The sequence below is a fragment of the Colletes gigas genome, unplaced genomic scaffold, assembly GCF_013123115.1.
Source record: "Colletes gigas isolate AHSC1104 unplaced genomic scaffold, ASM1312311v1 Colletes_gigas_Sc00020, whole genome shotgun sequence".
NCBI lineage: Eukaryota > Metazoa > Arthropoda > Insecta > Hymenoptera > Colletidae > Colletes > Colletes gigas.
In genome coordinates this window covers 3,400,418-3,426,132 of record NW_025106649.1, presented here as the reverse complement: position 1 = coordinate 3,426,132, position 25,715 = coordinate 3,400,418, and the positions used below count along the sequence as shown (strand labels likewise).

The window sequence follows — 25,715 nt, the reverse complement described above, 5'->3', positions numbered from 1 at the left end:
ATCGCATTCATTCGTTCATTGGAAGACAGCACTACGTTCGATACTGTTCCGTGATTGGCCGTAGTAATCGTGCCCCTGTCAGCTGTGCGCTCAGCGCACTGCGCTGTAGAGTCGCCCGTTGTCCGTCGTAGACGCGGATTCGTGCAAATGGCGTCACTGCCAGTATGAGCGAGCGTATGCTGTCTAATAACGCGTACGGGCCTCGTCCGGGCGCGGCGCCGTGCGGCCCAGCCTGACGGCGAGTGTGAGTGCGACGATATTGGTCAAGATCGAAGAAATAAATCATACAAGGGGATCGTTAAATTTGCCATCGAAGTTGCAACGGTGTGTACGTATCAACGACAAGTGGTGACACGCAGTGAGAAAGAGAGGTGAGTGCGAGATAGAAAAAAAGTCGACGAGGAGAATTGTGACCCTTGCGAGAAGTGCCGTGTTACACATACGTGAACGTAATCCGCGAAATAAACATATCTGGCCATTAAATACATTTCAAACATGTTCTCGATGGTCCAAAAATTTATATTTCGAACAAACGACGAATCTTATTAATCGCAGCATTTCAATTGCGATGTTTAACGCGAAGAATTTTCACGGGATTCTGCGAAGAATAAAAACGCAATACAGACATTGTCAGTAATACGTTGAAGACCAAGACCATTTTTATATTTTTCTTAAAGCGAGTTAGAACGAATAAGAAGAAACGAAAATAAGGTTAAACGTACACGTAGTACAGTAGTTTAGATCGTATTCTATCGTGACAGGTGCCCATGCGTGTATCGTTGCCAAATGCATCGTGACGCTTTAAAACGGTATATCATTTCGTATATATTTTAACGGTATTAACTATCGAAAAGTTTCATTGTACGAACGTAAAACCGAATGTGTATTACCATCTGCTGTTTCATCGTTTACCAAAATGATTCCACAATTCAGGATAGATATTATTTATCGTATTCGATGATTGGATGTTTTCTTATCGTGTTTCATGGAAATTTTTCTAATTCCGTTATTCTGACAGACTGCTTAAATATATCATTGTTATCGCGTAATCAGGACGGCCATGTTTTCCCCAGTTAAAAAACACGTTTCTCGCAGCACGCGCACGTGTGGGCGAAGCAGAATGTTTTTGTTTGCGCCGCGACGAGTTCCTAAATACGACTGACGGTTGCATAAGAGATTGAGATGCGCCCATTTGAAAGGGTTCTCTCGGCGTCTTGCAAAAAAAAGAAATACTAAGTCCATTGCTATCTTCGACGCTTCGTCAGCGTGAGATCAAGACAGATTGGGAAAAGAAAAAGAAGGAAGTACATATGTACGTCGACGTTTCCGTCTTATAAAGAGGTAGATATACACACATGTCTTCCATAGAAAAGCTAACGACGCTCTAGTGAAAATAAAATTACGGTAGTAGGACTAATGGGGAAATACTCGTCGTATTATACGATTACATCACGACATAATATATTAGCTGCTTGCACTATCGCGTAAATTGTCTGCTCTCCTAATTTATCGATAGAGAGGAATTATCGGTAGAGTCTACGGTTACGTTACGCGGTTTCAACGACGGTGACGAAAATAATGATATTCCAGAATATAATATTTCATTTCTGTAAGTGTAATCGCCATTTTAAAAACCAGAAGGAAAGACAGAATCCTTCACAAACGATTGGATAAGGCGGTTAACCTTACCGATACGAAGTGACTCCGGGGTGAAAGGGCATTACACTTTTAAGATAATAATGTCGTGGAATATTAAGAGAAATTATTGAATGGAACTGTAGCAAGATAAATCTGCTTTAATAAGAAAAAAAATAACACATAATTAGCTAATTATGTTTGTAAAATCATAGGCGCCATTAGATTAACTGCAGCATCTTTGATCGAAACATCTGAACGTTTTATAGCAATACACGCGTATTACCGTGTTAAAATTTATTTGACGCGCGATGTGAAATTCATTCCACGAACGTATAGATATAGCTAGAAACATGCAGGCAGAATACGTTACGATAGATACTGCTAGTAAATTTCAACGGATTCTCGGAGAAATATCGTCAGCTGATAATGCCTGGTCGATAACTTGGTGAAAAATCTCGTATTCTCGAAACCGGTTATAATGGATTAACTCGTAATTTACGATACCGACTGCGCGATGTCGATTAGATTGGACTTCGATTTCCGTTAGATGTTTAGGTAACACGTATCTCGGTGAATGTTTGTGCGTAGCTTATTAGAAGTGTGCAACACGTGCCGCATATTAAAACTGTCGAACATTATTCTAACCTCGCTCGAGCAGGAGCCTTTCGAAGGTCCTTGAGCAAATTCGATTTTTATCGAACGGTTAATTTCGTAAACATTTCCGATCGGCAAGGAGTTGTAGCAAAACTTGGTATAGCTTCTAAGATATGTGGAAAGTTTCATTTCCTCGTGACCTATTCGAGTAAATCATCTGATCTTATCTTTACACGTTCTACAGCATACCAACAGCCACGCAAAAGGAACGAGGATACATCTGGGGAATACTGTTGTTTCTGTATCGATTACATTTCCCCAGTTTCTTTATGATCTGTGTAATTACGCGCGTGGCTGTCTACATTGTCACTCGACGCGTTAATTAATTCTGTCGCCGGAATCCAGACTCGGTAACTTTCTAACCTCCAACTAGTTTTGTTACGAAGTAATGACGCTTGACACAATCAATGAATGTTTACAAGTCATAATTGTTACGTTAGTACGTTAGTTTTGCGTTGAAAGGTAAATAATTAACGATATCGGTATGCGTTTGGAATTAATCGCAAAATATGCATCGCGTTTAATTTTAGGCGGAGTGTAACCGCGGTTCCCGCGTAGAAGTCATTGACCATCGAGGATTCTGGCGCGCGACTGCATTTTCATGGAAACGTACACAACAAAACCAACGATTGTAACCATTTTGTCCGGTCGTTCAACCGGGCTCTCAAGTTGTTTACAGTGTTAATTCATGCATCGGCATGGAAAGTGTTTGACAGGAAGTGCGCGTACTCTCCGATTGTATTTATAAACGGCAAGCATCGTGAAAAAAATTGTTTCGTGACGGGGTGAACGGAAAAACATCGAGCGGAAACAAAGTTCAGATTAATGAACAGGCAACGATAGGAAAGTACTGTACGGAGCATTCTAACCTTATCGGTCACTCGATAAAGACGGTTTGTTGTGTCTGGCGGAAAGGACTCGTTCTATCGGGAATCGAGCATAGACTTTGCAGCTAATGATTTCACGAAACGGGGTCGACTAATACCACTGAATTCCGCGTAAGCGACCTCGTTCCACGTTTGCGAACGGGCCTGTCTCACGGTATAAATTTCGAGATCGCTTTCTGAATGCTCGAGGAATCGAACACAGGAAAATCGTGGATGCGTAATAAACCAGTTTTTTTCACCTTATCTTTCCAATATGCTCGACCGATCGCACGGAAACAATCCTTTATTTGCTTCCTACACTGTTATTGTATCGTTTACTGCGTTAGTATACAATGTCTATACTACACACGATAATGCTACTATACTGTCGCTATAATGCCTATGATACCACTGTAGTGACAACTACGTTGCAATTATCGTATACCCTAATATATTCTTGTTATACTACCAACTAGATTGCTATATCGATAGTGTTACTGACACTGTATTATCTACCACACCACTATACTATTTACTATACTAAAATACCGACAGTGTGCTGGCTGTAATACAATTATCATTGATACTGTGTTAAAGAAATATTTTGGAATCACGGTAACTTCAAATCAAGCTTGAGAGAAGTAAGTAATGAAATATGAAATAGGGGATGCTGAGATTTGTAAAGAAGTTTCCCAGGTGATAGATTACATGGACCATTGAGAACGGTTTCGGGAAAAGCGCGATTCTGTAAACGATAAAACGACCTCGAGTGTGCGTATACGTTTCGACGCGACTCTGATCCGCAGAGTGCCACCAAAGAGGGATGCAGGCCGAACTGATGTACAGAAAACCGTTGATGATGACGACCCCCAGCCAGAGTTTTCATCGTCCTGGGACGGAGAAGAAGGAGACCAGCGGAAGGGACTCCAGGGAGTCTATACACTCTGGACACTTCATGGTTTCCGATTTCGAGGCGGAGGCCCAGGACGACGAGGACGAGCTGGCCGTACCCGTACCGGACGAGGAAGCTGTGAAACTCGCGATCATCGCACCCGCCGGTCTGTTGCAACAGAGATTCTTCAGCAGTTCTAGCAACGAGAAGACTCCTCAACAGCTGAGCATCGAGACGTCCTTGAACAAGTTGTTTCAGTGCATGACCCTCGCCTACAGGTGAGTTTCTCTTTTCCCTCGGTTTTTCCTACATCGTATCGCTAATTATTAGGAAAATATTATTCGTTTCACTGTATAATGTACTTGTTTCCTTCTGCTGGGGATTGGCGGACCACGATTATGAGAAACACTGGTCTAGTTTACGTACCGTGTGTGGAGTTTCACAGAAACGTTCGGGTGGATTAGGAAGAATACAGGCGCAATCTCTGCACGTTTAATAAAAGAAAGAGCGTACTTTGCACCACGATAACGACGCACAGAGACGAAAGAAGTGCGTGCGTTTCGTAACGACGTCGGTCCTGTTGTTTTACAATGTCGATTTGTTTTGCAACAATGCACCCATAGCTCGTTTTCGCAATCGGGTCCTTCGTGATATTAGTAGGCCAGTACAGATTCCAGTTGTATTTTGAGCTCGGCAACCGGACAAATGCCTTACCGCCGGCATTCCGGCTGATAAGAGACAATTGAATTAATGAAGAAGAGGCCGTAGAACCAAACGACAACATCGCAATTAAGCTTGTCCTCGGTGAAGCCGTGGCTGACTTTGCGGCAATTTCCGTTCTCGTTGCAAAGCTATTTTTTTTTTTTCGAATCGAACCCTTGAAACACTTTTTTTTATTCAAACTTAACCTTTATTTTGGAAGCCACAGATCTACTACAATTGACACATTTTTTAAAAAATATGAAAATAGTATCGATCGGATAACGACCTTCCAAATTTTACGTTTCTCTTTTACTCGAGCCTAGTGTGCTGTTTACCATTTAAATGCTGAATTTTGTCAACACTCTGTAATAGACAATCTAATTCCATACAGTTTGATGGATTTGTTGCGCGTACAAACGCTTATTAACGCTTTTGTTTATCGAATCAAGAGATTGCACTTTATCTTACAATTACTCTAGCCCGAGAAAAGAGTTAAAGAAAAAAAGAAACTCGGAGATTGGCACACTGCCTCGCGCCTATTTAAATATGTTACAAATATGAGCGCGGCTATTTGAGGATTGAAGTTAACCATGCTTGTCATTGGGTCACATACCAAGTTTGAGTAACCATGTTGTCTGTAAGTAGGTAAATTTATATACTAATAGTATTCTGTGTATTCTATAACCGAATAATATCTAAAAATCATTAGTATATAGATTTTCTTACAGACTCAACAATCACACCCTGGTAATATAAACATATTTCTCTTCTCTTTTTTTTTAAATAAAAGCAAATAAAAATGCTACTAATTTTTCTTCTAGATATCGTGTAGTTGCAAAGCGAACGAAGGAACTTAATTTCTATTGCAAAACAATTTCGTAAAGTATCTGTATCTCCGTTATCTCGTGGTATTTCCAAGAACGATTTTGGGAGCATACGTTCAAGAAAATACAAAAACAAAAGTCGATATTTTTATAGCGACAAAAAAAGGGGAGTTTAATCTGATGATCAATTATGAAAGATTACACTGTCTAAAATTGATTAACGCCACCGTATAAAAATAAACTTATCTGTATTTTGTGGTTTCGCTTTATTTGTGAAAAATGTTTTACATTTGCCATTTGTGGCGAGAAAAATCAGTTTCGCGAATGTACTGTTATCGAGGGTCCGCATACGGTCGGCTTTTAATTAAATCAATAATGACACTCGGTCTTCGAGTATTTTTAACGCCGAATCGGTCAGGCGCCGAGTATCTCTGTCCCGTGGTTATAAATAAATATATAAAGGAAAGTAAATTTGACGGTCTTAATCGAGCTTCTACAGGGTGTCTCACGCAACTGGAACAGGCTATACCTCCTAAACGGCTGGGAATAGAAAAATATGTTATAAGTCAAAGTTAAATGGTATCAGACGATGCGTAATATGCAACTAATTTTATGCACTTTTGTGCATTGCTGCATCAGAAAAATGCAAGTGCATTTTTTTTTTTAATGGAAACCTACATTTTTGACTGCACCAGTCGATATAGTTTCTTATGCTCTACATAAAAGTATTAACATACTTATGCCCTAAACTGATTCATTAGGATAAAAGTTCTCTGAATTATTTCGGTTTCTCAGCAAGCGTTCCGAAGTACATACTTACGTTACAACAAGTGTTCGAGCGGTCCTCCATTGCAATTCGAGCATCTTTCCATCCGTTTCTTGACGGTGCTCAATGCGTTCCTGATGTCTCTTTCCGTAATTTTGGATATTTCTTGCTGTTGCAGGAGCTCCTCAAGATTAGTAATGGGGTGTGAATACATCCTATCTTTTAGAGATCCCCATAAAAAAAAGTCGAGGGGTGTGAGATCTGGTGATCGCGCTGGCCATAAGATCAGCCCTCTTATGTACCGATCCATTTCGCTCCATAAGTTTTATTTAAATGTCTGGCAACTATCTGTGAATTGTGTCCCGGAGGACCGTCTTGTTGAAAGTACCTTATGTTTTGCCGTACACTTGGGGGAATCTCTGTATCGTGCTAGAGAATTGGTACGTCAAACATTTATTACACTGTACCGTATTTGATTGTTAGTGTTCCTTCTAAGGCGTGGATTTTCAACGGACCATGTATGTTCATTATGTCGATTGAACATCCCATTGTTCGTAAATGTCGCCTCGTCTGTACACAGGATTTGAAATACAAAAATTCCATTTTCCTGAATACGTCGTAAGAAATATCGACAACAGTTCATTCTTCGGATTTCCTCTCTAGGCCCCAATATTTGCCCAACAGAAAACCGATAGAGATAAAAGTTCTGTGTTCTTAGAATGCGTTGAACCGAGAATTTGGAAATTCCACATTCTCTAGCCAGATCTCTCACAGACGTATGTGGATTTAATTCGACGTTCGCCAGCACTACTGTCACACTACCTTCATCATTAACAACTGGTTTGGGCACGTCGCGTTTTGGTTTGTGGAAAGACCCGTATTGACGTAAATTGGACTCCGGTTTGTAAAAATACGAACGCGAGGGCTGTTGCCGATTGGGATACGTTTCTCGATACAGCATTGAGGCCTCGGTACCATTTTGATTGCATTTGCTAAATAAAATGAACATATCAACTGCTTCACTGTTCGTAAATGCCATAATTTCAAAATACTGGGACAGCAAACGGTCGCACACGAGTAGTAAATAGTTACTGAAGGAAATCTTAATCTTACAGTGACTAATATTAGCAGTTGCGAAACATTGTAAGACAGCACGAACATTGTAAAGCAGCAGAACAATAATCTTCGATAACTTCCTAACGAATAAGTTTAGGGCATAAGTATGTTAGTACTCTTATGTAGAGCATAAGAAACTACACCGACTGGTGCAATCAAAAATGTAGGTTTCCATTTAAAAAAGAAGGTTCAATTGCATTTTTTTCGATGCATCAATGCACAAAAGTGTATAAAATTAGTTGCATATTGCGCATTGTCTGACACCATTTAACTTTGACTTATAACATCTTTTTCTATTCCCAACCGTTTAGGAGGTATAGTCTGTTCCAATTGCGTGGGACATCCTGTATAACGCCTCGAGGTCCCAATTTTGGATCATCTTCAGAACACACAAAAATAAATCTAACAGACGGTGACTATTAATTAAAAACATTAACGGAAACTAAATTTTGTTACGTAATAAGTTAAAACAAGAAACAAATTATCTGTACGGTAGTAAATGATTATAGATAATGATATATATCCATACTTAGTTTGCATTACACTATCGTTCTTTATTATCGTACTGTTGTGCTAAATTGTCTGAATTCTACCGCTGAAATATGCACAAATTGTTCCAACAAAGATTCACCTATAACGAAACTCGTATGCACAAACAAAATTTGCTTAACCGAAGGTTGAAATTCTAAGGAGGGATTGAGAAGCTAGCGCTTATACAAGTAGGAAGCCATTTTTTTCGTAGAACAAAGGCACGTGTGTTCAGAATTGATTATTGCGTAACAAAAGACAATGTTCTGTATTGCATATCTCCGTCGAGAATTACAAACATTCTGTGGGCAAAAAAAAAAACATAATAGAAGCTTTATTGAGGCTGTCAAATTCATCTTCCTTTGTTAAATTCACAAACTATTGTCGAACGAATATATGTGCCGAGTTTGAGAGTAGATAAACATCCACGATCGAATTTTTCACGCTGTATTCGCGATGTATGAGTTCTTCGGAAAGAGATGCTTCATGCGGAGGCGTGACTATGTTAACAAATGTGTTTACTTGTCACGCGTGTTCTCGATTAGAGGATTACCGCGAGTGTCATCCGTAAATTCTCAACAATCGCGAAATAAATTTTAACGTTCTACCGTATCAATTTTATTTTCGAGACGTAAATTCTTTTTTGCTTACTTAGGTACGTGTTCTAGAAATTCTACCGAGTGAACTTTACGAACATTCTTCTTGCGATCCCGATCGGGCACATTATGCAATAGAGCAGGGCTTCTTAAACTTTTTTCATTCGTGACCCCTTTCCATAAAACGATACTATTAAAGACCCTCGAGTTATATAAAATCTGTAAATCGAGCTCGTCAAACTTATTTTCGCTTTAGTAGAGCCCTTAATTACCAGATAATGCTTTTAAAAGATGACTAAGCGAAGTTATCGCTTGAATAAATAGCGTTTACAAAGAAAAGTAAATTAGTCATCCAAGAAATATATCAACTAGCTAATCTGGCTCTAAAATACTTTCTTTAAAATATCTTTCTTATTTTTAATTATTTCTTATAATAATAAACTCGCTTACCAATGAACTAGGGAGTTGAAATTAGCAAACTTCCAACCCTGAGGGTTAACAGTTTGGAAAATAGCCCCATTAATGCCGCTCGGTTATCGTCGAAGGATAATTATCAGATTTTGTAAGCGATAATTCGGAAGAACTGGTCGATCAAGAACCACTTTTGTCCGCGGAGACCGCACGTGTGAATAATTTTGAACTTCCAAGGCTAACCGAACAATCGGTTTTATATTTCCCTCGAACACAGTTCGGTGTTAAAACTTTAGTAATTGACAGAGAGTTAAGAAACTCTTAACAAAGAGTTTCTTGTTACACGGTTTCGTACAGCTAATTACGAACGTCTATTTAACTATGTCCACTCGTAGTTTGGTCGTACTTCCCAATCTTTTACTCTTAAAACTGTTTTTAGGTGTGATCGAGAAGCAGTACGTATTTGTACAGTGTACAGTGGTAGCTGTGTGTCGGAAAATGCATTATTCCGTTCAACTGGAATTTGGCGTGGATTCGAGTAAAACGATGCCGGTGCATTGGAACCACAATCGAGATTGGATAATAAATGAACCGATATCGTAATTCCGCCGATAACGTTTCGCTATTATTGTTCCGTCTTGGCGATGAGAGGGTTAATCGATTGATGATGATTTATGTCGGAACTGCAATTGGACGCGCGAAGTGAAAAGGCGTATGTATTTTTATCTACGAGAGAAGAGAGATATAATTGTCACAATGACGCAACGTACGCGTCCATCCTGAACAACAGGCTCGTAAATTTCATTTACAGTGCTCGTCAGACAACAACAATAAAAACAGAGTTTATAAGTTTCTGTTAGTCTTCGCGATAATGCACGGTTATCGATACGGTTCGAGATTAGGTGCATACGGAACGTATTGTAAAAACGTTCGTAAAAGGATCGGGTGAATTTGCTCTTCGAATCTCTTTGAGCGCGTATCTGCACGAAATCGTTGTTGAATGTAATATCTTATCAGTATGCTCGACAATAATTCACGCAACGTAATACAGACCTATCGAAACGTCGAAACATTTAATTGTTACGCTTCGAACGCGATCAGAATGTAGAGTATGACCCGGCAGAAACGGAACATCTAGTTATTTATTCACCTCTGGCGCAAAGATGGGCGTAATTCTTATCTAAACTATAATTTCGAACAGCGATTAAATGATAAATGACTATTTATGCGTTACTCGTTAGGTAGAAATTAAAATTAAAAATATATCTATTCGTTCTTTGAACTTTTTCATTTTTCATAGATTTGCATCTTCATTCGCGATAAATCTGTTTTTTCTCGGACACGTAAGTTGTTTCCAAGTTTCTAAAAAGCGAACACGCACATGTTTAGATGGTAATATCGGTCATGCAAATTGCCACTGACCTCTGCAATAAATGTATCGCGAGTAAACAGTTTAGCCAGTCGACTGTTTTTAGCATATGACAAGCTGCCCAATGATTGTCCGTTCTCGATATCCTTGATTTCCATTGCTTCGCGACAGTATTTAAACAATTCTTCTTTGTTACCATTTTCTCGAACGAATAAATTTCAATTGCATTGTAATCGTCTTTCGAAAACAAAATTTGACCAAGTTTGCCGCGAAATACAGTTTGTGAAACTGTTTGATATCGCGGTATATTTCTGCGTTGTCACGAACTTAATTCGTCCGCCGTAAAAGTGGCAACGCATACAATTATGCGACACTTGCTGAGCCATCCCTAATGCCGTATGATTCTTTATTTAACTTGATAATAGACTTTATAACACGTGTTTGCATACGTTATTACGCCCAGACCGCGTAATCCTTCTGTTGGCTGGTTCAATTCGACGTTTCGACAAGCATTTTCACTCGATAAACATTCGTGAAGCGCGCGCTTCTCGAACCGGAGGATCACGCGAATAACTTTATTGCTCGATACTGCGCAAACTGCTACGAGAATAACTTACGAATTTAATATTAATATTACCGTAATAATATTTTTTATGAAACATCAAGCAGAACAATCTTAATTATGGAGCACGTTAAATTTCAATTCCAACAAGTTAGAGCGAAGTTTTAAAAAACAATACCTGAGTTTCGTATTTCGTAATTTTAGCTTCTTATCCTCAAGAGGGTCCTCAACTGGGGCTTACAGATCAAAGATAAATATTTTTGCGTAAGATTGCCCGCGCGATAACGTATCGATCATCGATCGATGCAAAAGCCAACGAAAAGTTGTCTACAATTGGAATCTTGCTACATCAAATATCGAACGGTCATTTCTGTTCGCCATTCCTGAACTTCTTCACGTTCAGTTTTCCGTCTTTATTTCTGTATTTTGTCATCATTTTTAAAATGAATACTTGTCCGATGCTCGACTTCTCTGCTCTGTTTCTCAGAGTTTCTCTTAACCCAGATAAGTATTATTTTACCGCAAGCAATTTAGACACATTTAATTAGAAATATTTCTCTTGTTGTTAGAAGGACGTCATAGTTGAAGATTGGCAAAAATAATGAAGTCGAGAGATTCGCTGGGATCGAGGAACGATTTACCAGTTTATTTGACTAACAGATCGTTTCTAATTTGGGTTTATTATTTCATTTAATGCACCGTATACTGCTCTGTGTACTCGTTTAATTTCGTGTGCCGTGGAAATAGATTTGACCTCGGTATGCACACTTTGTTCGGCTTTTCCTGGCAATCGAGTGGCCTGGTCTCGTGCGGGATCGTGGAACGCGTGTCTCTCGGGTGACGGTTTCTCTCGTGCGACGCGCATAACACGAAAAAGTGAATCGAGCTAAATTACCGTAAAGGCCTATATGCGCGCGAGTGCGTGTCAACGTGTCTTTTATCATGCAAGGCCACTGCGTCATCGAACACAGACATCCACGTTGCTGTGTTCCGCGTTAATATCCGTGCAACGCCGACTGCACTCGTGCAAATCGAGACTCCGTTTTCCCTTCGTTTTTCCTCCCGAAAACACGTCTTTAGGAGAATCGAGGGCCAGAATTTAAAATTTATTCTTCAATGTTACAGTAGGAAGGTTCCGTCATTAATTATTAATTATTTTTTCTCAGATTTACTAGTGGAGTATTTAAAAATTATCTCCAAAGATGAATCAAAGTCTGCGATTGTAATCCTGATAAAAATCTCGAAAGCTGCGGGAATCCCGTAATAAGAGACCCGGGCAATCAGGAATATCATAATATTATATTATGATTGTTATTCTGTCTATTCGACTCGAGTACATTAATACCGAACACGCACGTAAAAAAGAAAATGATTATTTTGCTGATAAGGTCGCGGTTTATCGCAGGTAATTGTGACAGAAACTTATTTAATACACTTTAAGCTTCGACGAAGAAAAAAAAGTAATTGGCGCTTGATCTTGTTTGATAGATAACGTTCGCCGAAGGAAACGGAAAATACACATTTTTATATTCATATCGACAACGGTTTAAAAAGTTGCCCTGTATTAGTGAAATCAATGTAGATATAATATCAGAATTTATTATGTGCTAACAGCTTCGATAGTCTGTGAATAAATCACAGAATTGCTCGTTAAGCTTGGTCGAAATAGTCCACTTTATAAAATTGGCAACTTCGAGCCGACGTATCTGCAAAAGTACTGCGATTTAATTATCGTAACTAACGTGATACCATGCACAGGTAAACCGTTTACTAGTTGAATAGATTTGGAAGGTTAGAAACTTTTAATTAATCCAGTTCGAACGAAACTTTCGTTACGATTCTTCGAGCTTTTCCTCGTTTATCTTGTTTATCTGTGCTTCTTATTCTTCGTATCTTGCCTTATCTACAGTTGTTATTGCGTTTTCCAGTATCTAGGTTCCCGTTCTATTTTCGTTCATTTCCCTCCTAACTTTACACAGAACTTTTCTGAACGAACGAACATCTAGATTTTCGAAGAAACGATTCACGTAAATGAGATCTGGTTCTTTCGATCGAAAAAGGAATTTAAATCTTACTTTTCTGTTGTTTTTTTTTTTTTTTTTATTGTTACGTAAGTGTAGAGATATAGATATCGGGGAAAGTGGGCAAAATCATATCACGTAAGGTATTTTATCTGTTTTTTTTTATGCCAAGTTTCATGACTCGTCGATAACACCTAGGTGATTATTAACGACAATCGTTGATTATCTATTAACGTAAAGAAATTCCCTTTTAGAGTTGGCTCCAGTTGATGTTTATTTCGAGATCCAGAGTTTTTCAAATCATACATTTTGTTTGTTTTGGAAATTAAGTAGGACTCAGCGAATTTGGTGTGTACGATTCCGATTCTATCGAACACTTTTTCTTCTTTAATGTAAAATAAATATTATGGCTTCGTCCTTATCTGAACTGAAAAAATTATCGTTCACTTCGAAAGCGAAAGAGGGTGCGTCGTTTCACTGACTCCTTACATTTGCAAAATGTTTCGAACTCTACCGCGCTTATAGGGCTATTTTTGAACATTATTCGTTACAGCCAAAAAGAAAGAAATCATGGAGATTCAAGATCGGGGGAGTAAGTAGGCCATTCCATGACGTTAGGGTAACCGTTTGGACAAACCAGCGCGATCGTATTATCGTCAGATTGCTGATAAATTGCTTTGAAAACCTTTCGTGCTCTGTGTGGAATCGCATCTTACATAACCGAATAGCAATTTGCAATTTCTAAAAAGAACATCCCTTTTAACGTGATTACCAGAATTTTAAAACACTATAGTTTTTAAAATTGATAGAAATGTTTCGAGTCATTTTTTTGGGGGTCGTCTTCAAAAAATAACTACATTGATATCTAAAAATATAGGAGTACAATTGCACGATAGCACAATCACGACTATATTGAATAAAAATCATCTTAATTTATATAGCGGTACAGTGAGTAATTATAATCCTTTTCCACTAAATAAAAATTTTGCCCATGATGGCTACGAATAAATTGAATAGGCGAAACAATTAGAATTAATTATTATACTTGAAAGGTACGAGTGTTAAACTTCATAACTTATAAGTAGGTTCTTAAGATTAGATTAAACGCACTTACAGTTAAAACTACTTATCTATACAGGGTGTTCGGCCACCCCTAGGAAAAATTTTAATGGAAGATTCTAGAAGCCAAAATAAGACGAAAATCAAGAATATCAATATCTTGACTGAGGTTTCGTTAAAAAGTTATTAACAAAATTAAATTAAAAAATTTCAAATCATTCTGAAAAAATTATTTTTGGTTGTGGAGGTCAGTTAGAATCATTTTTGATAAATACACGTACCCACAAAATCCTACTCAGTTTCGAAAAAAGTTCAAATAGGTGTTGAAAGTTTTGGGTGAAAAAAAAAGAATTTCGAATCGTCTTGGAAAAATTATTTTTAGTTGCAGAGGTCAATTACAAGCATTTTTGGCCAATACACAAACCCCTGGAATACTGCGCATTTTCGAGAAAAAAATTCAGTACGGGTGGAATAATTCCCTGGGAAAAATTTTAATAAAAGATTCTAGAGGCCAAAATACAACGAAAATTAAGGATACTAATTTGTTGATTGAGGCTTCGTAAAAAAGTTATAGAAACAATTCAAAACAAAAGTTATAAAAACAGTATATTTTCGGTAAAGAATTTTTTTCTCGAAAGTATGTAGGATTTCGGGGGTATGTGTATTGACCAAAAATAATTGTAATTGACCCCCGCAACGAAAAATAATTTTCACAGAACGATTTGAAATTTTTTAATTTTGTCGAAAATTTTAGGCACCCCTGTCGATTTTTGTTAAAAATTCGTTTTTTATTTTTAATTCATTTGGTTGACGCTGTACAGAAAAGTTGTTTAATACTTTTTTGTAGGTACCCAGGAACTCAACTTCAGAAAAAAGTTTCATTCCAATATATTCACTATTGTAAGAGTTATAGCTATTTGAAAATTAGACCATTTTTATGGGGTTTTTCTTATTTTGCGGGGTCAAGGATCAACTTTTCGAATATTTTTGGAATTTCTGCATACTCTTCACTAAAATACACGTCGATTGCATTTTGAAACATTAAAATCGTCCAATCCGTTCAGGAGTTATGATATTTTAAATATTTGCATGTAATTTCGGGCAAACATTTCTGGCCAGAAATTATATTTTCGGTAAGGAATTTTTTTCTCAAAACCGCGTAAGATTTCGAAGGTATGTCTATTCACCAAAAATGATTGTAATTGACCCCCACAACTAAAAATAATTTTTTTAGAACGATTTGAAATTTTTTTTCGCCGAAAAAACACCTACTCGAATTTTTTTCTCGAAAGTGAATAGGATTTCGGGGGTATATCTATTGACCAAAAATGATTGTAATTGAACCCCGCAACTAAAAATAATTTTTCCGTGGACGATTTGAAATTTTTTAATAACTTTTTAACGAAGCCTCAATCAACAAATTAGTATCCTTGATTTCCGTCTTATTTTGACCTCTGAAATCTCCCATTAAAATATTTCCCAGGGCTGGCCGAACACCCTGTATAGTGATGGAATCTTTAACTGGTTATCGTTATCCGTTAAAGTGGCGAACTCTTTGATGCGTTCGAACTTAGTAACAACAGTTTAAGAATGTAGAGAAATATTTACAAAATATTTACAAAATAGTCAGTCCTGATAATTAAGTAAAAATTACGTAAGCTCTTTGAAACGAAACGTTTAAGAATAGCTGCGTTACAGAACGTTTGAGAATTTATAGAAGGTTAGAAATCTGTCCCGTTTACTGCATTCCTAAAAATTCGAATCGTCGTTAATTTTGATAATTTTAGGTCAAGGATCTTCGACTGATAAACGGTTTGCTTGCTTCGTATCCATTTTGTATTGGAATCTATTTTTTATTTTTTAGCTCCTCATTGACAGAGATAAAAGAATGAAGTCACTTCTTAAGAAATCATATGTAGTAATATACATTTCAGTTTCGGAGATAAGAATAGTTCGCCGCTTCTAGACCCGTTTACCAACTTGCAAAGTGAATAATTTCTGGCCTCTAGATAGTCGTTGAACATTCATGGTTAAAGTTTGTGCAAGAAAAGCGAAGTCACTTTCAGTTTTGAGGCGGATTAGAAGTTGTCGAGCGTATGCAAGTAGTTTATACATCGTTCAACGATCTAAGGATTCTTTTTCCTTTAAAGCAATATCCTTTCAAAATAATATGACAAATATTAATTATATCCAGAACGATGTAGACAAAACGAAAACAACGTTGTGCCACCGAATCTTGGATATCCCTACAAATGTTTCTTTTTTTCACGAAAGTGAATCACTTTACAAGTCACTTTACCACTTTCATTTTTTTTTGTTCATATTTATATTCTGTATATTTTTTCGACTATTTTTAATTATCTATCACTTTTTTTTATCTTGGAGCACTATTTACAGGGTATGCTTCCGTGAATTCTCACGCAAAATAAAGTCGTTCGTGATGTGTTCCGCGTTCTGGCCATGTTTCTTTGGTCTCTTATCTAATCGTCGCACCAAAAAGAATGAAAATGCTAGCAGAGCAGCTCATGTGACCAGGGTCTTATGTCAAGGAGAACATCTGTGACATTTGTCGAAACGTGCATAGTGGAATCTTGGTTGAATTCTCAATGGTATCAGCGAACATTGATAACCGAGATTTGGTTCAACGTAAATCACGGTATCCGTGAATTTCGGTGATTTGTGCAGCCAACGGTTAAGTTCCAATTAGTATTCGATAGAAATAATTGAAAATTGTGGATGAATGCCAGAAATATTCGAAGGCTTTTAATATTTCTAATGGTAAAGCGTTTGTTACGGTCGAGTAAACACCGTTTGACGATAAATCCTTGCACTTTTCCCGAATCGAAAGTTTCTCGAGCGCCTGGTTTCGGAGATAAAGATCCCTATCTCGAAAAACCAGTTTTCACGGAAGTCTGACTGCCTAACCGATCGATTCGTAACGGGGATAACAAATTCAGAGATCAAAGAAACTTTGAGATAAAGTTGTATTAGCTTCCGCGATGACTTTGAAATTTATCAGGCGAAAGCTCCGTGGATCAAGCTTCAGCCATTTATAATAGAGATTCGTCCAACTTCCGGGTACTATCCTAGATAAATATGTTTGCAAGCCTGCGTGTTTACCTGAAGGTAAGCATTTTCAAAGGAACGGATGCTGCCCCATATAATTCTACAACCATAAAACATAATTCCATTTTTGGTTCGCCATGTTTATTGCAAAATGTTTCGTCTTATTATTGAAGCTTTTACGTTTATCGAACGAGCAACGATGAATCAGGATTTTCCGTCTGTTCGCGGATGAGGTCGGCTAGCGAAAGACTACTAAATACTTATGAATTATTAATAAATGTCACCGTTCGATTATTCGAGACTGGCCTACAGTGGGTATGACGTATGGGCATTTGAATTTGTTCCAGACAGAAATTGACATCGCCCAAGTGGAATCGGTTCAAAGGAATCAGGCTGAGATGGAAGGACAAGATCAGACTGAACAACGTGATTTGGAGGTGCTGGCACATGCAATGTAAGAAAACGCTCGCGAGAAATACGATCCGCGGATCGAGACGTGCCTCTTCGAAACAACTATAGAAAAAAAGGAACAAAGTTACCTCATCGATCGCAGAAAATCTTGGTTATTTTATCAAGTGTTTTGCAATGAACGAAGACCACGATTCTATAATTGTTTTGAACGGCGTAGAGAACATCAGAAAAACCGGTACGAAACAACCGGAAATGGTGGACGGCGCGCGAAACGTGTCGGATGGCTAATTTTGCTGACCTTTAACAATCGTTCCGCACGATAACCCGCAACGTCGCGCTGATAACGTCGCTGGGTCTTTTTATTCTCGCGTACACGAGAGTTTCTGTATCCTCGGATGAGACGCCATGGTCAACAGTCGCGGTTCGAGGGTCACGTCGCTGATCGACGGACGCAATTAGGAGTGGAAGTTTGTTCTTCTTTTGAAAAAGTCGATTGCTTCAGCCTGAATTATACATACGTTACTTTTGTTATTGTTACAAAATAGAGACGAACGATATTAACGGTTCGGAGTCCGGGTGTATCAGTTCGAGTCGCGTCGGAGCTCGCTTTGTTCGCCGTGTGTAACAAAAGGAATCGTTTGTTGTGAAGGTTTGAATCAAATATTTCCCTCGAAACGTCGTCGTCGCGGAAACAAGACAGACGATATTAATATTTCGAGACTGGACGCGTTAGGTCGCGTCGCGGCGTTTCGACTTACGAGCATGTCGGTTCAAAGTTCACATCGATCGACAGACATAACAAAGAAGCCACCTTTGCAAAGGTGACTAGTTCAATTTGATTTAAATGTTACTTTATTATTGCTGAATTTTCTGAACGAACGCGTAAAAATTCGAGTCAGTCGTTTTTCTAATTAGTAAAAAAGTCGATTTTTCGTTCGAACGAACCACGAGATGCTTTCGTGCTTTAAGTTGGGCTATAACGCTTCGAGTGTGGTAAAAGAAGAGGTCGGTTTTGTAAAGGTGACCGGCACAGTTTGAATTAAACATTACCTTTAAAGTATCGGTGCAGTAAAGCCACACGACATTAGTGCTTCGAATCTATTTCGGAGCTTGCATCGATTAACGGACGTAACGAAACGAAAAATCGATTATACAAAGGTGACTTGAATTAAATATTAAACAAACCGATATTAACGCCTGGACTGTAACGTCGGTCCAAAGCTGCATAGTGACAAAATTAATATTTTCCCCAGTTTCTTTGGTCCGAAGTTCGCGTCGATCAAAATAAAATTTCTGTCGATTCTAATCGGCCCAAGATCGAGAACAGACGTAAGCAAAGGGACTCGACGAATAGATATCGCCTATCTATTATCGTCACAATACGTAGATATCAACAATAGTAGAGCGCGATATTCTTCAACGATCGAAGAGAAATTCGTAAGAGTCCCAGTTGCCTCGATCCTTCGTTCCTATTTTTAAGCGCTTATATTTAGTGTATCGAGCGCAGAAGTTTCTCTAGTAACGTGTGATAAATTCGTGATTACGAAACGATCCGATATCGTGGCCGTTTCGCAACCGTGGGAAATTCTTTCGAAACATCGAACGCCTCGCTCTCGCTGTTCGCGTTCTTTCGTGTATCTTGATCGTGATAAAGTCGACGATCTTTTTTGGGCTCGCGCGTAATTTTCTAACGATTATCACCGTTCGGGGAAATGACGGATACGCGCACCTGCCGTCCGAGAACGGCAGCCCTGCCTTTTTCCCGTCGAAAAACAAAGGCGGCGGCGATAAAGTCCCGTAATCTAAAGCCAAATTAAATTGATTCAAGATATCCGTGCGCGAAAATAAGACGATACGAGAAAGATACTACGCTCAACTTCAGCGTTCCGCGAGATAAAGAAAATATCTTGCACGTGACACGGCAGTGACAAAGAATCCCCGCCAGAGCATCGCTGGCTCGCGGTTACTTCGCGATTTTCTTCCATCAAACTATCAGGGATCTCAGTTTCGCGAACACCGTTGCGACTCGTTATACGAAACCACCGATCACCCGGTTTAAATTGCCCTCGTCGAATCGCGTCCATCTTCGTTCGATCAACTCGACAACTTCGAATCCGTCTCGATCGTCTCGCGCGCTTCGTTTGCCCCTGCGATTGGCACGAGTCGTTCGATTCGGATCAGTGCACCACGGGAGAAAATCGAGGTAAAACTAGAGAGACAACGCCTGATCGTCGAAAACGCTTCACGGGTTCGTAATTATGCCCAACGAACGAGGAACACTCGCGAGTATTTTCGCCGGAAGATCAACGAAGCGACAGACACTTGGTCGAAGATGTTCGCCTGGTTTGTTTTCGCAGAGAATAGTGCGCTGGAAAACCAGGATTTACTAAACTGAACGTCGTTCGTAGACGATAGAAATTTTGAAAGAAGCGCGTGTCTTCTGCTTTTAAATAAAACGATTTGGAATTGTGCAACAGCGTTCACTGACATTTCGATCACAACGTTGCCAACCGGTGTTATTTTTGCAGTCTTGTCGCGACCGCGAACTTTCGATCGCGTAAATCGCTAGGAGCACAGAGAATCGGTAGACGTGGCCGACGAGAGATGTTGTTCCTAGCCCGATTGTGTAACGCGCAATGTCTCGTTCATTGCTTAACAACGTCTTTAGCGTTTTAGACGCCGTTACGTAAAAATCGGAGCAAGAAAAAGAATCGACGGCGTGTAGTTTTCCTCGCGCGTACTCGAGCAAAAGAGTTCCTCGTTCGTTGACACGGAAACGAATCGCGGTGCCAGAACATTTAATGAATCGCTGCCATTGCCAAACGGCTGTGCAAACGATTTCAATATTGTTCGTTGATCGATTAACGTCGATTAGTTCCGTTTATCGAATTTGTATATTTGCCGAGCGCGAATCATAATGGTTCATCGTTTGAATAGCGTTGTCGAGAGATAACACGAGAATATTGCAAAATTTAAATCTATAGTAATTACGAATACGGAAGCGATTAAAGGCGAATACATGGAATGCACTTTGAGGCTTTCGATCGAGTTTTGTTGTTTTCTTAAAGTCACAACGCCTCGATTTTCTCTGAAAAGGTGTACCAATATAGGCGTTCATCGGCTTGCAAACCCGTAGCTACGGTAAATTCGAGGCGTCGAACGAAGGGCACACGGCGTCGACGTCCACAGGAAGTTGGTTCGTTCGTCGAAAGCGGAAGTCTCTACCTATTGTCGGCCATTTTTGCGACTATTTCGCGACTACGCTACAAAATGCGTCGCCGTAAGGTCGGCATCGGGACGTCCGCGTCTCTGTTCCAGCACACCGACCACATCGAACGTAGTCTTAGGTTAAAAGCAAGCTAACTATTCCGGAGTATCGCGACGTGTTGCGGTTCGATTGTCTGGAATACATACACGGGGGTTCGTATGCAATCTTCTTTGTTAGTTTAAGGGGCTATTCCATTGTAACACGTATTTTTTTTACATTTACGATACGTGCAGAAATCGTTGATAGCTTTATACAGTAGAATACTCCCTTTAAGGCAGCGTTTTCCAAACTTTTAAACCCATGGAACACTTATCGTTTCGAGAAATGCAGCCACCGAGATTCTTTCCATCAAAGTCAATTGTGCTGGTCGTTTAAATATTTATTTCGTATATAATGTCATCGAATGTACATCGAAATAAAACAGTAAGAACTAAATTATCTTTTGTTGTTTTTATTTTATTTTATTATACAATTGCAGTCGTTCTTGCAAACCAAAGAAAGATTACGCCTCTAACTCGTGATATAAACAAACAATACATTTCTATGCTATTCAGTCTATAAAAAATGCGCCAATATATTTGAAATACATCGGTAACTCGAGATAAAAAATAAAGATACCGCTTTACACTGCAAATACGCAAAATGAATTATTATCAACTCCAACTTGTCACGGTTCACTGGTGTTCTATGAAATGAAGTTTTGGAAACGCTGGTTTAAGGAATAGTGGCGTATTAATCGGTCGAACAAAGGCTTTGTTAGGTAAAAAGACACCGTGGCTGCTACTTTTAGAACTGCATTGAGTTCGTTGTGGTTCCTTTGAATCGGTATACGTGTACCCGATTGGTTCACTCGCTACGACAGTGGACCACGTGGCGGGTGTAATTGCAATTCTTTCATGCCGTTGAAATAAGCTTTACTCGAGGCACGATGGACATACGCGACAAGCCTCCGATCGTGCTCGACTTAAACGTTTGCGAGCTCTCTTATGAGCGCATCGTCGTGTGCGGTGAACGCCTACAGGCGTTCCAAGAGTACGGCTAACGAACGTAGGATAACGATTGCAGGATCTCCGTACGTGGCGTTGCGTGTATGTGTGTGTGTGCGTGTTAAACCCTCGAATCTCACCACCGAAGTGGTTAACGATACAATGTGATTTCGTGTCGTTTCAGTTATACTGAAGCAGAACACGTTGGTGTGCCAGTTCGCATCCCCGTTGGATGTTGATACTCATAATAAACCCGAGGTACGTTCACTTATGCAAAGAAATTAATTAGAGTTATACAGATTGTCTCCACGAAGGAGGAAACGCGACATGGTTCTTCTTCTTTTAATTAGAATTGTTAGGTTGCTCTTAAAACAAAAACTAGCGGACAGTCTTATTGATACGCGAGAGCATCGAAATTTAACGACGGAGATCTCGTGTTTACGAGTGAAATTTTTATTCGAACGACGTTTCAGCATGTTAGTGACTCAGCAGTGTGCACACGTCATCGTCAAACACGGAATCGTCTTATTTATTACTTCAGGTTTTATATTTTAATTTTTTTAAATATCCTGTTTATCAAGTTCGCGATTTACGCATACTCAATTTCGATACCTAATCAGGAAGTAATAGCATCTTGCAATTTATGTGTTTTGAACTCATAAACTGAATAAAAAAAAAAGAGTTTCGAACAAATCATTATTGGCAGAAAATAAAGGATGCGGAAGAAAAACCTTGTCGCGTTGCTTAGCGCCTCCTTGCGTTTAACAACTCCTTCGCGTGGATTTGCAAGACACCCTGTATAAGCGATTAACAAGATCCGACTACTCGAGATCATTTGATCGCATACGCGAGGCGTTAACTCGCTGCCAACGAAGTAAATTTCAAATGCCTTCGAGGAAGCGATAGTTTTTCTCAGATTGCGCAAACCTTTATCGCGAGTTCACAACGCGAAAGAAATCCAAAGCTGTATAATAAACGTTGTCTCGTTGTTCCCGCGCGCAAGATGCTCTCGATGTAAGTGTAAATCAACGACGGTATCTCTTATCAGGCGGTGGTCTTAGAGGGCAAATACTGGAAGCGAAAACTTGCTGCGGTTACTGCGGAATACAAGAAATGGCGTATGTTTTACCGGAACAAGATCCTTGGCTGGACGAACAAGGATGGCACCGAGATGGTATTCAACCATTATGCAACTCTAAAACAATTTACTTTATCGTTCCTGCAACCCTACTGTTTATTACTCCCACTTCTCGCGACTTTAAACTTTATCCCTCGTTCAACCGAAACGCTCAGAAATTAAAGAGAAATTTTGTAAAGCATGGATCTACAAAAAATATGATCAGAGCCATTTCAGGTCAAGCTTAATTTTTATATTTGTTTCTAATATCCTGTACATTCATCGCAAAACAGTACACAGCAGGGTTGACGTAACTAACTCTCACGTAACTAACGCAGCGATTTCCAAACATTTTGGATGCCTACAAAAAATGTAATCTCAAACAATTTAGTTACGATGTATTAATGAAAACTTACGTTGCATCGTAAGATGTTCCATACTTTGGAAATCACTGATTTAACAACGCAACTAGTATTCCTAGTTTATGTATATTCTCGAGGATTTGCAGCGACTACTCTCGTTTCTTATTCATAGTAGAAAATGGGATCGTTTCAGATGGAATCAATGGACGTGTCAGATTGGGGCAGTGGATTGGGAACCTCGGGAAACTTCGGAGCAGGTATAGGCAACACACACGGAGGGACCAGTGGGACTCCAGGTGGAGAGAGTATGATGGTTGATGAGGATTACATGGACCTTATGACTGATACGTTATTTTCAACAATCAGTTCGAATCAACCAATATACTTTCCCGATCCGAGAGAAATTGGTAACTCATTAATTAAAATTGATGCGCGAGAATACGTTTCGAAAAACTAATAACGCCAAGAGACACCGGTGTATCTTGCACCGTAATAACGAACGAGGACGAAAGAAAGCAAAATTATCGGAACGATCTAGGGAAACGTATATGTAAAAAATATGCATAAGCATCGACGAATGATGTTCTGAACTATTCGTTTGGATTTGCAGCGCGTGGAGCTAGTCTGGCGGATTTTATACAACCCAGTCTTGGACCGCTCCAACCGAATTTAGATGATTTTATGGACACACTCGAACCGTTGCAAGGTAAACGATTAATATAAAATAGCTGTAACGTGCGTGAATTATTAGGCGATAATTTAATTGATCGTATTTTAGAATTTTTAAATTCGAAGTTGCCTCCTGTCCCCGAAGAGGACGACATGTTTCGAAGCGGCGCGCTGAACTCGAACTATTCGGATCTCGATCTGATGACGCCCATGAATCAGATGAACGAGTTGGGTCAGGATTCGTCGGTGAAAAATGCGCCGGCCTCGCAGCAGGCTACGCTGCCGCAGGACGAGCAAGGGACCGCTATACAGAATCTTCAGTACACCGCTAAAATATATACTCAGCCTGAACCGACGAGCACGTTCAGGAACAGCATGTGAGTCTGCACGCCGTCGATCCTTTGTTCATTCGTGGAATGCAATTGTATTTCAAGTGTCGATCATTTCAGTGCGCTGGGCGAGAACTACAGCCCGCTGCACCAGCCCTACGAACCGCCGCCGCCTCCAACGACTCAGCCTGTCAGGGAGAAGAGTAGATCCAGCAGAAACTCCGCAAGAAACAGTCGAATGATTCAACAGTCTCAGCAACAACAACAACCGCAAACTGCGTATCAACGAACCGGCCAGCAACAGAATTCCGGGTTTCAGCAGACGGCCCAGCAACCGTTCTCCATGGAGATTCAAAGCGTTCAGCTGACGACGGTCCAGAATCCGGTGCAGATGCCGGCGTTGAACGAGCAGTCCGTTCACGCGAATCAAATCTCGCCCATCGCTGGACACGTCGAAAATCTGGTGACGGTGCAGCAAAACTTCGCACAAACGAATTCAACGGTAGCCACGCAGCACAGAGCCATCAGACCCCTGCCACCGGTCGCGCCGATGTCCACGAAACCGTACAAAGTCGTTCAACCGCAGCAGTGCTACAAGTTCTCCGGTCTTCCGCAAACCTTTAATGCGCAGCAATGCAAATTCAACGCGAACAATTTCAAGGTACTCGTGATATCGCGATGATTCGCGCTGTTTCGTTTGAATAATGCATCGACGGAACGAGAAAATCGTTATTGAACGATTAGCAAACCGAACTCGATTAACATTAACTGTGCCTGTTCGCAGACACACCCACACCCGCAACAACTAATCGCGGTTTCCGTGGAGCAACCGGCCCAGTCACCGATACTGTTGCAGTGCAGACCTTCGGGCCTAGATCTCACCACGCCGAGCACGCAACCCGCCAAATTGCTACCGCAGCCCACCGCCTCGAGCACGGAGAAGGAGGAAGTTTTCGCTGTACCCAAGGTTGATTGCGTAATTTGCAACGGGAGTGCACGATCGGGAAAGCTTTTCGAGCGGGACTAGGACCCGAACAGTAAACGATAACGAGGGTAAACGACTCCTAGAATATTTTATAGTCGGCCATTTTAAGAAAGAACAATTTCACGCGTTCGTGTCTGCTCAACTTTGTTAAAATCTCGAGTGGTCCTCGACCGCCGTGATTGACTGGACCTATAGTTTCCAAACTTTTTTTGGTCGACGATTTACAAATAAAAATATTTCAAGTTTATCTCGGTTAATTCTACATAAGTTGTCTGCATGAATTTTCTACTTGGTTTGTTGAATAAATTATGTAAAGCATATCTCGCATTAATTGAATGCTCGTAAAACTTGTACTAAAAGACGGATGATGTTTACTACACTGTGTAACGTAAAAAGACTGGCCTGGGGCAATGGTTGAGAACACTTGTTGCTTTGAACACGTTTTGTATAAAAATGGCTGACCATTAGTGGCTACTATTCTGGGATTTGTTCATCTTTGCAACCACTTACATTTTGAA

General features: G+C 39.7%; 1 protein-coding gene across 9 annotated transcripts in view; it reads left to right on the top strand.

Annotated features, from left to right (window-relative positions):
- Positions 1 to 119: 119 nt before the first annotated feature.
- LOC122400921 (MLX-interacting protein) overlaps positions 120 to 25,715 on the top strand; it is a 29,498-nt gene continuing 3,902 nt past the window's right edge. For 2 of the 9 annotated variants that reach the window (XM_043402685.1, XM_043402683.1), the window contains exons 1-10: positions 120 to 371; positions 3,965 to 4,328; positions 17,418 to 17,524; positions 21,920 to 21,993; positions 22,784 to 22,909; positions 23,408 to 23,621; positions 23,825 to 23,920; positions 23,993 to 24,260; positions 24,318 to 24,873; positions 24,997 to 25,179. In XM_043402685.1, coding sequence (XP_043258620.1) covers positions 3,982 to 4,328; positions 17,418 to 17,524; positions 21,920 to 21,993; positions 22,784 to 22,909; positions 23,408 to 23,621; positions 23,825 to 23,920; positions 23,993 to 24,260; positions 24,318 to 24,873; positions 24,997 to 25,179 — 1,971 coding nt within the window. In that variant the 5' untranslated portion in view covers positions 120 to 371; positions 3,965 to 3,981. Of the gene's footprint in view, positions 372 to 3,964; positions 4,329 to 9,433; positions 9,706 to 15,809; positions 16,278 to 17,417; positions 17,525 to 18,363; positions 20,902 to 21,919; positions 21,994 to 22,783; positions 22,910 to 23,407; positions 23,622 to 23,824; positions 23,921 to 23,992; positions 24,261 to 24,317; positions 24,874 to 24,996; positions 25,180 to 25,715 lie in introns of those variants that run through there. The other 7 variants (XM_043402686.1, XM_043402684.1, XM_043402690.1 and 4 more) reach the window with 6 other exon arrangements.